Source organism: Dermacentor andersoni, chromosome 9 (assembly GCF_023375885.2).
Source record: "Dermacentor andersoni chromosome 9, qqDerAnde1_hic_scaffold, whole genome shotgun sequence".
Taxonomy (NCBI): Eukaryota; Metazoa; Arthropoda; class Arachnida; order Ixodida; family Ixodidae; genus Dermacentor; species Dermacentor andersoni.
In genome coordinates, this window is record NC_092822.1 from 21,282,814 (window position 1) to 21,299,450 (window position 16,637).

General features: G+C 43.2%; 1 protein-coding gene across 3 annotated transcripts in view; it reads left to right on the forward strand.

The window, feature by feature from the left end:
* The window catches only part of LOC126527229 (uncharacterized), a 31,842-nt gene that overhangs the window by 9,068 nt on the left and 6,137 nt on the right, over window positions 1-16,637 (forward strand). For all 3 annotated transcript variants that reach the window (XM_055068615.2, XM_055068616.2, XM_050174981.3), the window contains exons 8-13: window positions 7,724-7,839; window positions 9,097-9,137; window positions 10,250-10,352; window positions 12,320-12,460; window positions 14,268-14,432; window positions 15,429-15,550. In XM_055068615.2, coding sequence (XP_054924590.1) covers window positions 7,724-7,839; window positions 9,097-9,137; window positions 10,250-10,352; window positions 12,320-12,460; window positions 14,268-14,432; window positions 15,429-15,550 — 688 coding nt within the window. The remainder of the gene's footprint in view (window positions 1-7,723; window positions 7,840-9,096; window positions 9,138-10,249; window positions 10,353-12,319; window positions 12,461-14,267; window positions 14,433-15,428; window positions 15,551-16,637) is intronic.

The following is a 16,637-nucleotide window of genomic DNA, read 5'->3' on the forward strand; positions in this document are numbered from 1 at the left end:
GGTGTCATTATGTTTTTTGTTGATGAAGCACTTAACAACACAAAGTAAAAGGAACAGGTTGGTGAACACTGCCTAAAAGGGAAATTGACCAAATTGATTAAGGAATATATAATAAAGGAAGAAAGCAAAGTATGAAAGGAGGACCACTGTACGATGGATGCATAAGCAGATGAAAACGAAGTGCAAATGTCGAGGCAGTTGGCTGGAAGGTAGGTATTCCAGCAGACAACTGTGGGCCTCATACTGACAAAGCCCTGTTGTTGTTTGCACTCGAATTCCAACATAAAGAATGCTGGTTCAACAAAATTTCCAGTGCAAAAAGTTTCCTTTACTCTTTGTTAGAGTCCCATAAATGTGCCAAAGTAACCACCGCAACAAAGTCTGTCACAGGCACCAATCATGTTTTTGTTTCAACATTGTTTTCACAGAGCAAGCCTGAACACAAAACTTCGTAAAAAGAGGGGACAAAAAAAAAAAAAAAACTGTACAGCTACCCTTGCGAGTTCTGACACTAAGAAAATATTGATGACCGAATTAAACTACAAGGATCCACAGTCTTTGAATGCTCCTAAATGTTATGTTGGCAACAGCTATGCAACAGTCTTTGTGAGAGTTACATCACGTTGCTGCTTTCCTGCAAATGCAAGCAGGCCAAAATTGCAGCTTTTTGCAACTAAAGCTTTCTGTCTGTGCCATTAAACTGCGTGTTTCATGCTTACTTCTAACTTTCTTCTCTACTGTATTCTACAACAAAATTTTCTTATGAGCCCCACCAATTTTGTTGTGGCAGGATTCAACTCTATGTTGTATTTAACTATGTAATCATATTTACATACTGCAGACTTCAACTAAGGTTATCACAGTGAAACCCCGCAGGGGCGTCTGCGTGAGCAGGCGTTTGGTGTGTTGTGACACCACGTACCCGAGCACACGAGGGTTGGACCCTCCCGCGTGTAGCCGTGCGCGGCTTAGCCGTGTCTGGGGAAAAGGGGATCCTGGCGGTTGAGCCGATGCTGGGTGTCTGGACCTTTAAGGCCCCCCGGCGGAGGCAACACACCTCTTCGGCCTCGGCTTCACATAGACGGCACCTCCAGGCTGACCCACCTGGAGGACATCGGCAGTCGCCTTTTCCTGTCTCTCCCTCCTCGAATCTTCGTCTTTATCTCTAACTTTTTGACCTTTCCTGTCTCCTTCTCTCTTCTTTTTGCTTCCTTTCTCCTGGCGGCAAGGGTTAACCCTGTGTGGCTATCCAACCTTGGGTACACCATATTCGGTTATAGTGACGGCGTACGACTGGCGTCGTGCAGACTTGTACGCAAGCTCTGCCGCGTCCCCTCGTTGGGCTCCGTGGTGGGTGGTCGGCGCTGTTGCCGAATTTTTATATATTCTCATGGAAACTCCTTTCCCTAAGCTTCCTGATCGCCCTCAGAAACGAGGGCGCACCGAAGATGTCTTTAAGTTTTTTGGCAACAGACTACAAAGCTTTCCCCGATTCCACGTCATCCATTCCGACAAACCTGAAAAGACGATGAGAATGATTTCACCTTTCCTTGTGTCAAAATGTCTTACCGAAGCACTTGGTGCAGGTTACAAGGCATCAAAGATGGCTAGTGGAGATCTCCTTCTGGAACTCCGCGATGCGAAGCAACATGAAAGCCTTCCGAACCTAGTTAAATTTGGAGAAATTCCAGTCACTATATCACCGCACCGAACTATGAATACGAGCCGTGGTGTTGTCTCTGATGATGATCTGATGGAGCTGACAGAAGCCGAACTGATGGAAGGCTGGACCGAACAGAATGTTATCAATGTCAAGCGAATTATGCTAAGGCGTGACGGTAAGGAAATCAAGACAAAGCATCTTATACTCACTTTTGGCTCAAGCATCCTGCCCGAGACAATCGAGGCAGGCTATGTAAAGCTACGTGTCAGACCCTATGTCCCAAATCCTCTTCGATGCTTTAAATGCCAGCGTTTCGGACACAGTTCCCAGAACTGCCGAGGCCGGCAGACATGTGCTAAATGTAGTGGCGGAGATCATACTTCTGAAAATTGCGAAAGCGCTCTACACTGTGTCAACTGTGATGGCGAGCACGCCGCATACTCGCGCTCGTGCCCGTCATGGAAAAAAGAAAAAGAAATCGTGACGATAAAAGTTAAAGAGAATATTTCATTTAAAGAAGCGCGCAGGCGGGTTTCCTACCTGCCCAAGAGCAGCTTTGCCGATGTGGCGCGTCAGGGGGCAGCGCCACAACGGCCTCCGGCGACTGTCCGACCCACACCCAGTGAGGCGGCAGTGACGCCTCCCGCCCCCCCGGCGGCTGCAGCTAGTGCTGCTACGCCAGCCCAGCCGAAGGGGCCATCTACCTTAGAGCAGGTGGCCTCAAAGGTCTCTTCCACAGGGACGAGGCCTTCTTCCCGAACGCAGCGCTCGCAAGAGCGCTTGTCCAGCACCTCTTCCGAGGCGATGGACACAACCAGCCAGACGGCGCCGCTAGCGCCTAAGGAGCGGCGAGATTCTCGCAATAGCTCCCAAAAAGAAAAGCACCGCATCTTGGCGCCCTCAAAGGGCTCCGTGAGGTAACTCGTCTTTCTTAAACACACAGCACATAAACCACATTCAACATGGATACGCAAATAATACACTGGAATGTCAGAGGTCTGCTGCATAATCTTGATGATATCAAAGAACTCCTATACAAGTATACTCCAAAAGTGCTGTGTGTTCAGGAAACACACCTCAAACATACGCAAACTAATTTTCTCCGACAGTACGCTATTTTTCGTAAAGACCGTGATGACACTGTCGTGTCGTCCGGGGGTGTGGCCATTATAGTTGCCAAAAGTGTTGCTTGCCGGGAATTAAGACTGCGTACGCCCCTAGAGGCAGTTGCTGTCCGAGGAGTGTTGTTTAACAAACTAGTCACGATTAGTTCCATATACATTCCTCCAAATTACCAACTTCACAAAACAGAATTTCAAAACTATATAGATGAACTTCCGGCACCTTACATAGTTGTCGGCGACTTCAACGCACATAACACTCTGTGGGGAGACTCTCGTTGCGATGCGAGAGGTCGCCTAATTGAAAATTTTCTCTCCTACTCAGGAGCATGTATAATTAACAAGAAAGAGCCGACGTACTACAGTGTTGCACATAACACGTACTCATCAATAGACTTAAGTATAGTATCGAGTACACTAATTCCGTATATTGAGTGGATTGTTCTGAAGAACTGCTTTGGGAGCGACCACTTTCCAATTATTTTAAACCTAACCAAGCAGGATGGATGCTCGCCACATTTTCCGCAATGGAACATGAACTCAGCCAACTGGGAACTGTTCCAAGAGCTGACGCATTTAGGCGCAGATAACATTGCTGGTTTTAATATAGACGACGCTGTGGCATATCTAACAGGTTTTATTATTGACGCTGCAACTAAATGTATCAAGCAAACTAACGGTTTGGCAAGTAAACGTCGCATCCCATGGTGGAACGACGAATGTCGGAAAGCACGGAAAAATCAAAATAAGGCCTGGAGATTGCTTCGAAATTGTCCAACCGCCGAAAACCTTATTAATTTCAAACAAGTCAAGTCACAAGGCCGGAGAACACGTCGACGAGCAAAGAGAGAAAGCTGGGATAGGTACATCTCTAGTATAAATTCGTACACTGATGAAACCAGAGTATGGAATAGGGTAAATAAGTTAATAGGCCGGGAGTCACATCCCCTACCGTTAGTAAGTAGCCAAGGTGATAGCCTGGAAAATCAGGCGGATTGTCTAGGCGACTACTTTCAATATATCTCCAGTGCATCGCACTATACAGAAACATTTTTAAGACACAAAGAACGTGAGGAGCGGCATCCCATAAACCGCAAAGGCTCATCGAGTGATGCTTACAATTGTCCATTTACTTTGGCAGAACTTAAGGCCTCTCTGGCTTCTTGCAACCACTCGGCGCCAGGTGGCGATCGTATCATGTACGAAATGATTAGACACCTACACCCTGAAGCTCTGGAAACACTTCTATCTCTTTTTAATACCATGTGGGCGGCGGGGTATATCCCATCGTCCTGGAAAGAAGCTATAGTAATTCCCATACTTAAACAAGGGAAAGATCCTGCCTTAGCCAGCAGCTACAGGCCAATAGCGCTAACAAGCTGTCTGTGCAAAGCTTTTGAAAAAATGGTAAACCGGCGATTAATCAGCTTCCTAGAGAGCAACAATAAACTAGACCCCCTTCAATGCGGTTTCCGAGAGGGAAGGTCGACAGTAGACCACCTTGTCCGCATTGAGGCAAACATTAGAGATGCCTTCATTCATAAACAGTTTTTACTTTCAGTGTTTCTGGACTTAGAGAAAGCGTACGACACGACGTGGCGATATGGGATCCTCCGCGATCTTTCCGCGTTGGGCGTCTGTGGGAACATGTTGAACACGATCGAAAGCTATCTGTCTAACCGCACTTTTCGCGTAAAGGTTGGTAATGTCTTATCCAAATCATTCATCCAAGAAACTGGTGTTCCGCAAGGGGGAGTACTTAGTTGCACACTGTTTATTGTTAAAATGAACAGCCTACATACAGTCGTTCCACGGGCAATGTTTTATTCCGTTTATGTTGACGATGTACAAGTAAGTTTCAAATCTTGCAATATTGCTGTCTGCGAACGACAAGTGCAGCTTGGGATAAACAAATTGTCCAAATGGGCGGATGAGAACGGCTTCAAAATAAACACCCAAAAAAGTACCTGCGTACTCTTCTCAAACAAGAGGGGGGTAGCACCACTGCCTAGTATTATGATCAAGGGAGACCACCTCTCTGTGAGCAGCCAACATAAATTCCTGGGAATCACTTTAGATTCAAAGCTCACGTTTATTCCCCATATTCAAAATCTGAAAATAAAATGTTTGAAAACAATGAACCTTCTCAAGCTTCTGTCACGCACAACATGGGGTAGTGATCGAAAGTGTCTTTTGAACTTATATAACAGTCTTGTCCGCTCCCGCCTTGATTACGGATCAATAATTTATAATTCTGCAACACCAAGTGCATTAAAAATCCTAGACCCCGTCCACCATTTGGGTATCCGTCTCGCGACGGGCGCTTTCAGAACCAGTCCAATCCAGAGCCTCTACGTAGAGTCAAATCAGTGGTCACTTGATCTACAACGGTCATATAGCAGTTTCACATATTTCCTGAGAGTACAAGCGAACATTGAACATCCTTGTTATCCAACCACAAACGATACCGCCGCTGCTACGCTCTTCCATAACCGGCCTGCAATGAGGAAGCCGTTTGCTTTGCGTGTGAGGAACCTAATGGAGGAAATGGGTGTTCCCCTCCTTGAACATTGTCCTATGACTCAAGCGAAACTGTTACCGCCTTGGCAGTGGCAGATCATAGACTGTGATTTGTCATTTGTAGATGTCGGGAAACATGCGCCAGAGGCACATATTAAAATGCATCTTTTAGAACTCCAGTATAAGTACTCTTGCACTGAGTTTTACACGGACGCTTCCAAGTCGGATGCAGGGGTTTCTTACGCAGCCACCGGCCCATCTTTTTCAGAATCCGGCGCGCTGCACCCGGAAACTAGTACATTTACGGCAGAAGCCCATGCACTATTGTCGACAGTGAAGCATATAATGAAATCAAAACTTCGAAAAACAGTCATATATACAGACTCTCTAAGCGTCGTAAAAGCCCTGAATTCACTCTCTAAACACAAGAATCCTATACTTGTTGAGCTCTACTCCGCTCTCTGCAGAGCATACATATCTAACCAGCATATCATTATATGCTGGGTACCTGGCCATAGAGGTATTGAGGGAAATGTTCTAGCAGACCAAATGGCCAGATCAATTACATCGCAAGCTACTCTTACCGCTGCGGTCCCTGCTACTGACCTGAAGCCTCTCTTACGAAGAAAACTACGGAACCACTGGCAACGCCTGTGGGACGGGGAAACAAATAATAAGCTCCACGTGATAAAACCACAGTTAGGATTCTGGCCCTCTGTAGCAAAATCACGCCGAACAGATGTCTTATTCTGTCGTCTCAGAATAGGACACACGTTTGGCACCCACACTTTTCTACTCACAGGAAGTGACCCTCCAACCTGTGGTAGATGCGGGGAGAGGCTTACCGTCCTCCACGTCCTCCTGGAGTGCCGGAAAGCCGAAGCGGAGAGAAAGAAACATTTTCCTCTTGCATACCGTTACCACATTCCTCTTCACCCGGCTATGTTTCTTGGCAGAGAGCCCCTTTTTAATATTAAGGCAGTCCTCAATTTCTTAAATGACGTTGTCCTACATGTTATAAGCCCATTACATTCGTAGAGCATCCTCTTTCCAGAGGATGCCGCTACGATAATTATGTTGCATAGCACATGCCTCTGGACCCTTGCGTTTCAAGGGCTCTAAGGAGGCAGTAGTGCTCCAGCCAATCTTATAACCTTCTATATTTTTACACATCGTATCATCCTTTTTATATGCATCTAAATTTTCGTAGTACAAGTCATACGTCATCGCCATAATTTTATCATACAGATTTTACGCACTTTAGAGCGTATATTTTAAGGCCTCTTTACAGCCACCTCACACCAATTTCATAGCAATCATAATTACACCGCAAACTCATTACCACAGACATGGCGCTCTTTGGCCACACCTGGCCCTTGCGCCATAAACCTCCACACATCATCATCATATCACAGTGAAAGCACACCAGCAATGCATTTCAAATTGCAGATTACGGAGGACAATCTGACATTCAGAAATCCTTGTTACGGTAATGACTACATATTGTCAGTTTTTAAAATTTTATTACTGTACAGGCCCAGGGAAAGATAGTGTGCATATTTGAATAGGTAAAATACTCGTTCAAGAAAGCCCAGCGAGATGAGTTGAAGAAAGTACAGAAGTTTCAGGGAATCAATATGGCGTCATTGTGATGGTTAGATGAGACCAAGAAGTGCTAAATCGTAAATCTTCTGTTGAGCAGTGGCAGAAGAAACAAGTACCACTATCTTTTTTTCTAGGCAGATTGTACTTTTGAATGTTGGCAGTTAGGATATAAGTTAGTTGTTTAGTTTCCTTTGAAGCTGCTCACAGTAACAAACAGTAGCATAGCCTAGCGTTTCGGAGGCTTTCCTACCAGCAACATCAATATATTGAGTATTGCCAGGAAAGCACAGGGTCAGATACACACAGCCTTGAGGTACTCCAGAAAATGTGCATGCTTCAGATGAGCTGCAGAAGTTGAACTGGACATAATGATTATGAGTGAGGACATTGAAAAGGAAACTATAAAATTACGACTACTGACACAGTCAGCAGGTTGGGTATCAGTGTGAGACTATGTTTACTAAAAAGTTTACAGCATGTGGCAGAGCCAGAAGCTTTGGAATAATGTCAATGCTGTGTGAACCTAAGTCAAGAGTAGAAGATGTGAACGGATTCAACTAACTTGGTTATGGTGCAAGATCCATGCCAGAGACCATGCTAAGCATCACGGAGGATGTTATAAGTTTTGAAGAGGTTTACAATATTGTGCTTGCGACATTACTTAGAAGTTTCTTTGTTTGTTTGTTTCACATTTAGTTTCATAGAATGCCAGTTCAGCCTGTATAATAGAAAGTTGCATGAGTTTACATACACTTTCTTTTTCTTTCTGAGACTATGTGGTGAATAATAACAGTACTGTTGCGCAATTGTGCAGAATACTCCACAGCAGGGAAATGCTTCTGCATCAAGCAGCTTTCAAGAGAGCCCAGTGTACTCGACTATTTCAAGACCTCGGTCCTTGGCTTTTTCTCCCTTGACTGGAACTGCCGGGTCTGTTGCTGTTTAAGCAATTCCACTCTTGAAGATAACAGTTTGTTAAAGGCCTATTGCAGCAAAATTTTAGACCGCATAAGAAGCCGAGTTGCAGATAGCAAAGATGTAAAGTAGCCTTTGTACGAGATTCTGGGCCTGAAATATGATAGATCTATCACAAAAGAAGCTTGCAAAAATAGTAAATGTTTTCGATACCAAAACTAAAGAAAAGAAAAAGAAAGACATTTCACCATCGCATTTCGCCAGATGTAATCTAGAACTCGGAATGTTGAAAACCAGCACAGCACCTGGGCATGACCTCCCAGATCATGTCGCAGCCACAGCATGCTTAAAATCTCAGAGGTCGTGGTCTGAAGTTTGCATCACATCTGTTAACAACCAGATGCGTGCTTCTGCTAGGTGTTAATTAAAGTATGCTAATAAGGAAATTAGACATTTACCATCCCATGCACATGGGTTACACGTGGTCTTTTAAGTACACAGTTTGCATTAAAAATATTATGAGCAGGCTCGTGTTTAATTAATGTGCTAGGTGAATGTGCCTAAACTTCCAGGGAATGTGCCTAAACTTCCAGGCACATTTTTTTATCTGCAAGATGTCCGTTATTTTGGATTTGCTCAAAACATTTCACTGCCTTTCATGATGAATATACGGACACGAAAAAAGACAAGAGAAAATGGGCAACAGGACAAGTACTTGTCCTTGCAAGTACTTGTCCTTGTACTTGCAATGTGGTATAACATGCATGTGTTGTGTGGCATGGTGCTTGCTGTTTTTGAAGCTGTTACGTGAAATGCCTTGCAAGAGACAACATGGTAACTGTGAGGGCATTGAAGTATGCAATTCCATTTATGACTGTGCTTCTAAAGTGCAGTGTTATATCCGGTGCTCTTACTTCAAAGTTTGAAAACTTGTTGAAAGCACCAACTCTGAAAGACTTGTATAGGAACCAAATGGTGTCCACGAAGACAGTTCACTTTTCAAAATACTTTGAGCACAAAACAAACAGGGACGAAGAAAAGGAGCAACACAAGGACGAACACTTCTTCGTTCTTCGTCCCTGTTTGTTTTGCGCCCAAAGTGTTGTTAAAAATTAATCTGGTCCAACTAGGCCAACTTGCAGTTATGCTTCATGAAAACAGATGACATGAGTTGCCCGAGACAAGTGTACAATTTATTTCAACGAGTGTTTTCGAAATTGTGGCTGTGCTATTGAGCAGTGCCAACTGACACTTCCTTGTTACCTCTTCCAGGGCCTTAACAGCATGCAGGTCTCTACGAAGGCAGCTTTCAGGTAAGATTACGAAAAAGGTCGAGGGTCGAGCACTCCAAGTCACTGTATATAGTGCCTCAGTGCATTGAGACTGGAGACAGTGCAATGGTAAAGATGGATTAGCAGTTTTCATTGGCACGAAAGCTTTGTGGCCCTAATACATTCACATTTTGCCCTTGGTGTCTGCGTGATTCGCCACTAAATTTCTGATTAGCGATCAATCAATAAAAAATGAGCCTTATAGTTGGACCAATAGCCGATGTGGCTGATACCTGGTCCAATATAGAAAATATAGGGCAACCATGTACATATTCACTTGAGGAGTAAGAACATTGTTTACATTAACAAAACTTCATTTCCTAAGGAAGAGTTATTACATTTGTTTAGACATGAAGAAGCGTTTACATGCGAGGTCAAAGTCTCTCCTTGCTTTTATTTCCACAGGCACAGTGTTCCAAGTTATAGCTCCAAAGAACTCTAATAATCATTCCCCATAGACATTGCTGAAATAAAGAAGATTAAAGTTAAAGTTACTTGCTTGCCTGGTGTTTGCCCGTGTGAAGTTAAATATGGTGGTGGGTAAGGGGACTAAATATGGTGTTGGGTAAGGGGTAAGAGTAAGCTTGTGCTGAGTATTTTGTGAACTAAACAAGTGATCTTATGATTTTTTAAAACCTTAAAATAATAGATACAAAGGTCATTAAACAGATTGCAACTAAGGTGATGAACATGGGAAAGTGTTATGATTCTGAGGGCATGCTTTTGCAACTGTAGTAAAGGTGTTAAGTAAGTTTTATGTGCTAGGCCCCATATTTCACAAAAATAACCAAGGTGGCAATGAAATAAAGAAAAATTGCAGGATCAGACCGTCAGACAGCCCTATTAGATTAATTCATGTGTTCATGTAAATTAATTCAGTTTTGCTTGTTTGTCAGTAATTTCAAGAGATGGGTGACGATCTGATCGAGAGCTTTAATAGCTTAATAAAGGGGGAAAAAAAGATATCAAGCTGACAAAAATTATGCAGGGAGGTTGTCTTGGTGGTAGGCCTGGTGAAGCTGCTGCTGTTTTCAGTACTTTTTCTCACCCTTCACAATTTTCTGAAGTGTCTTCCTTGTGTGTCTCGTCATCAGAGGATTACACTAAGCCCTGGGACGGCAGCACACCTGCCCCTGTTAATCCATCTCAAGACATGGATGAGTTGGTTGGCTTATGTTCTGGCAGCTTTGGAGCACGGTAAGCACCCTTACTGTTGCATGAATGCATGAGACCATCTTTTAATTGTTTGTATTGTTGAAAAGTTGGTAGCTTGCACTGCATTACTGTACCTACATAAACATGTGTCAACATGGAGTAAACATATTTGGGGTCTGAAAAAGAAAAGAAACGAAAATTGAATGGCACACTCCAGTGACCCTTTCATCCCCTTAACTCAAACTCTTACCCTAATTCGCAGGTTCACTTTTCTACATTGTGCATTTGTCCCACTAATGGCTGCACCAGTCATGGTTCAAATGAAAACAAACTGCCAGCTCCACATCTTCATTTTTGATGTCATACGACAAGCAAACTGTGGTCTTACCCACTGATTGTAAGAAGCAATTGCGCCACGATTAGCTTCATTGGCAAACTGCCTCGCTAGGAAGCTAGTTTCACAATCATGAAAAGGGTCCAATATTGTGAACAGTATGCTGTCTATCCTCCAATCCATGAGTGAAAGACTTCTTGCAACATCTGCTCTTGAAAGCAGGCGAATTTCTCACTTGAAGCACGGTGCTTGGCAAAGCGTGCTTAGCATTGTGTGAGGAACACTACCGCATGTAGACTCCAACACAGCCCTGCCAATTGGGTGATGGACACATTCAGCCCATTTCGTACCTTATAACGGTTGATTGGAGAAGAACATTTATATGGAGTTGTAGTAAGAGTGCTCGACTCGAAGCCACATAAGTACTTGGTTGACTCTTTACACTACCTATGATATTCTTTTCCTTATTTTAAGAGGATTGTTCAAGGTTTTTTTTTTTCCAAATGTGTAAACCCATTCATGCCATTTTCTAACTCCTAATTGCTCTTCACAGTAATTTAAAAAAAAAGAATTGGTATTTTTGCAAATAGAATGCGTGTACTTGATACCGAGGGCAGTAGCCAAAGAAAATGCTTTGAAAATGATAAAAAGCATGTGCAGACGCTTGTAATAAAGGGTCCCTTCTACTTTTTGTTTCACCTGAGCTCCTCTTAAATGATCACAAGCAGTGCAACCTTATGTTGAAGTCACAGCCTTGCCGGCATCATTGTACTGCCACACATCACATTGTACCACTTAGCACGTAAGATATACGAGGACTTTCACTTACAGAATATTGCTATAGACGTTCAGGGTTCGCTCTCCTCCAATGATGCCTGGTGACACTGGTGCCTTGGGCAATACAGTATCGCCTTGTAATGCAAAAACACTCATGTACATACTTATGTTTTGGTACACGCTAAAGAACCCCAGACCCCAGCTGGTTTAAATTAATTCCAAGGCCCCCACCGTGGTGCCCCTCAACGCCCATGCATTGCATAGGGGCATTAAAAACCCCACTGTTAGATTTTTCAATTTATTTGTTTATATTTAATATTGTAAAAACCTATATCACCCAAAAGGCATTATTGTAAGGGGGGGGGGCGGGGGGGTTCAGTTACGACTAGAAGTGGCATATTGTTAAATTTGTAATACAGCAGCAGGAATAAACATAAAATAAACAATAAACAGTCATGAATCAGTAAAAGCAAACCAGCGCTTATAAAAGAAAACATGCGTTTTATACAGTTTTGGTTTCTACAAGTGACAAATTGTATACAACGGACACATGACAAATAGTTCATTAGAAGACATTTTCAACAACGTTTACAAAATCCTGTGATTGAATACGACCACTTCGCAACTTATTCCAGTATTCGATTGTACTAGAGGCAAAAAGAGTATCTAAAAGTGCTATTCTTTGTTTGTAGATTTTGTTTGTGTAGATATGTATTACAGTTCTGATACAGCACAATGCACTGTTTTGGAATGGAACTTGAAGAAGAACAGATTTGATTCTCGCGAATGCAGCAGTACTTTGCTTGCAACAAGCTTCTGCCCGTTGTCCAGCATTTGTGGATGTCTCGCTTGTTTTGTGTATGTATGCTTTGTGTAGCTATCTGGCTTTTTGATGCAGTGCTCAAGCTGATCAGATCGATGAAGACGAAGAAGACAATGACATGCTTGAAGCCAGCCCTGATGAACCAAATGAGGAGGACGTTGAAACTGACAGTGAAGTCGAAGGCACTCCTGCGGCAAGAGAGCAACCAGCGCTCAAGTAAGTTTTCTTAGTGCAATTATTTAGTGCTGCATTCTCGCACATATCTGGTGGTGCCGTTTATTTATTTCGTTAGTTCTAACAAATTCTTCAAAAACTACTTGAAGCATTATAGATGAGTTCTTCCTGTTCAGGTGGCTTCTGGATGAACAGGCAGACACGACTTGCAGGACAAGATGCAGTGCCCAAAAATCTGATCAAAAAGTTTCTCTAATTCATTTATTTAAATGTTCACTTTAGAGAACACGTTGCAGTTGAAGAATTGAGACCGAACAGGGGTGAGGTCGCAACTACTTAATGCAAATTTTGAGACTGGCATCGCTTTTGAGATAGTCGTCTAAAATGTGCGACGAAGTACAGTCATTCCAGTTAAGCCTAAAGCATCGATCTAGCAGTTTGGGACGACTGTAATGATAACTTCAGCACATTTTTTAAGCAGAGTTTGGGGACAGATATATCAAAAGTGGTGCTAGTATGAACATTTCTGGTAAGCAGGCGTGATTTCACAAAAGCTGGCGCTTTAGCTCAATCGCAGAGCATCGCAAGCATAAGGCGCAAGATGTGGGTTCGGCGCCCACCTGCGGCCAAACCCAGTGAGAACAATGGCGTCCTATGGCTATCCTACGGACATGTACTGCCAGGATATTGGATATCCTAGGGATGTGTTGAATACGTCCTGTGTACGTCCCTCCCCTAACCATTTGGATGCGCTTTCCGTGTCTGTGGACATCCCTTGCATGTCTGCAAGGGACCTTATGGGGACATGCTGCATACATTTTACAGACATATATGCCAGGGCCTTTTGCAAAGTGTTTGCCATAATGTCAATACGGTCACAGCATACGCTGTGTGGCAGATGCAATAGGTGGAGCCCTCACGCGTCAAGTACAGGTGCACTGTGTGCACACGTTACATGTACCAGAAATGCAGCATGCTCATTCTTCTAGGCCTTCTGCCAGGTGCAAGTGGCTAATTGAACTAAAGTTCTCAAATTAAATTGTGTCTGAAAATTTGTAAAGTATGACATACACATGAGCTGCAGACAGGACAGCTGCGCATTGTAATTTGAACATGCAAGAAAACGTTATTATGTTACGAGGAAACTCAAAGATAAAGCCTCAGTTGGAGGACAAATATTCACGTGTATGCTGGAAAAGGTTCGTATGGGATAACCTTGGGGCATCCGTAGTTGAATGTCTGAAACAGGCCCATGTCCTATATCCTTGGGACATCCATGGTAGGATTATTTGTCCTATTTGTCCTCGAAATGGTGCATAGACATTGGGACACGATTCAGATGTCCTAAAGACAAAGTGTGTTCACTGGGTGGACATTGGTACATGATTCGGATGTCCTACAGGCAAAGTCTGTATACTGGGAAGTCTCCTGTTTCCCTAATTTTATTTCCTCATTATTTCTGCATCTCGAATAAAGAAAGGTCAGTTAATATCACCTCTGCTTTTCTTGGTTTTATTGTCTGCTGGCGTCATGTGGTTGCTACTAACAAAAGACTGAGGCCTTTAGGTCCCATGTTCCTTCTTGATCATGAAAATATAATTCAGTCAAAGTAAATCTAGCTTGCTTCTCGCTGATATCAGCTTGTAACGAATATGTGCTTCAAGCAAATATTGGAAATTACGAATGTTCATTCTTGTGAGGTGCGACTTTATTATAACATGGTTCAGCCACATTACATTACTGAAATAGCTGTGTGACTTATGTTGTCGATACGACGTAGTGCTCATGCATGCTTTGTGTTTGTGCTGGGCTCAGGAACTGAAGTGCAAAACGTTTATCCATGATTCAGGTTGCAGGACTTCTTTGAGGACGAGGCCGAGCTTTCCGGAAGTGACGTTGGAAGCGACGGTGAAGATGAGGATGACGATGAAGGAGTGCTGGCAGACCTTATAGCCACAGAGAATGAGAAAGAAGACACCGACAAGATCCGGGAAGAAATTGGCCGCTTTCATTTGTGAGTCATCGCTTGAATGTCTTTGCAAAGTGAATCATTTAGCGCATTGAGGGCATGAAACGGTAGTGGAAAGAAAGCATACATGTGCCTGCTTACCTTTTAGTCTTTCCTTATTGTTCCATTGATACTGTTGAAGGTGAAACATTAATAATGTTTACTTAATAGGCTCTCTAGACACTGTGTTAGAAGAACTTGGTATTGGTAACTCATTATGGTAAAACAAATGAGAGCTCAAAAACCACACCAGCATACATGCACGCACCCACACGCTCAATCACTCTGTCTGAAGGGGGGGGGGGGGGGGGGGGGGTCTTTTCAGAGTGATTGCGTGTGTGGGTGTGGGTGCATATGCAGATATGTCTTTTGCGTTATAATTCTACCATAATAAACACTGTGTGACCAATCACATAAAGGCTTATGATCAATCATGCTGTTTTATAAATTAGATGCTCTTTGCAGTGTGTGCTCTGGTAAGAACTCAAATTGCTTCACCCAGAGGTGGTGGCTGAATCGCTATTTCTGCGGCTGAGCAAAAAATAGCCACTGAGAAATGGTCATAGGTTCAGTTACTGGCTGCATTTCAATGAAAGCAGAATGAAAAAATACTCATGTGCCAAGCTTTCCATGCATGTTAAACGACTGCATGCAATTTTTCATAGCTCGCGCATTGCCTTGCACCATTGAACACTCTGAGATATAATTTTATATGTGTAAATTGTTCTATTCTGGCTGGATTTTTGTTTTAGGCATGTAAAGCATACTCCTTGGCTGGGAAAGTTTCTTTTCGTCAAATTGACGATACAGGCATTGCATCGTGGAAGAGTGCCGATTTTGGCTTGATCGATGACATTGCAAACAAAATGGAATATAGCAGGGCCGTCCATCTTGATCCCCATAGTTTGTTTCTGTGCGAGTGCCTGTATTTTCTTCTGCAGCGTCTGCTTGCTGCGCATTGTGTTGTAGCTTGTTATTCTGAGTTGCTGCATCGTCCTTTAGCAAGCAGCTTCTCGATGAGGACAAGCGTGAGTTGAAGATCTACCAGGAGCTGCTCTTGGAAGATGGTGACCTCCACTCCGACGGTGCGGGGCGTCAGCGACAGTTTCGTTGGCGAAACTCAGGTACGCATACCATAGTGCTTCGGCTGAAACTTGAGCACATTTTCACATTCTCAATGCGTATTGGCCACCTTCATTCAACCAATTGCAGCTTCTGTTAAAGAAAAGAAACGGATGGCAGAAATTATCAGGGGAAGGTTGTCAAAGCCAATTGATAGTTTCCCAGTAGATCTGAGATATTCTGCTTGGTATACGTGTTGGTTATAGCTCTATGGGTTAATGCCATGGTTAATGCCATGTGGAGGCTTTCAAGTATCGACATCTAAGACAGGTGGTCTACAGCTTCACCGTGTAACGAGACAAGAGACATGCTGATGTATTCACATTGCCTAAACCTACGGTTATAGCATCAGACATGCTGCAGCCAGCGTCTTGTGAAGTGTTACCTGTGTTGCAAAGCACCTATTTAAATCTTGCATTCATGTGCCAGTGACCCAGCATAGCGCTGTTGTGTGCAACAGAGGAACACTGTGCATGGGTGATAGCGGTGCACCAGTTCAGCTGTCTGTTTCACTACCCAAATCAGGCTGCAGATGGCAGGGATATGATGCAGTGAGGGCAGCTGAAGTGTTCGCATAATTGCTATTGGATACACACACACACAAAGTCGGAAATATATGCTGGCCAAGTTGTGCCAGATTACTGCTTTTATGTTGGATACTGTGTGTCCTTAAATATTAATACAGACCTACTTAGTGGCACTGGTTTGCTGATCTTGTTACAGCCTTGTATCTTGTAAAGTAACTTGTGTTTTCCATTTTTGTATTTTCTCATTGTTTCTATTCTGTACAGCTGGCTGCATTTCTTGTTTTTTCTAAATCATGCCTTCACTCTTGGCGGGCAGCACGTATCAAACTTTATTAAGACAAATAAATATCTGATGTTGTCTTCTCTACAAGCAAAGCACATTTTATCTCCTTGCTTAGTTTCTTAATTGCTTGCATGTTTTCCTTTTCTTCCCTTCTTTATATTGAATATATATTTAGATGTAAGCTAGTCCAAGTGTAAAGCCGAAAAAATAAACAAGAACATTTTTTTCCATTGTCACTGTTAGCATAAATCTGTACCTCTAGTCTCATTTAGTAATAAT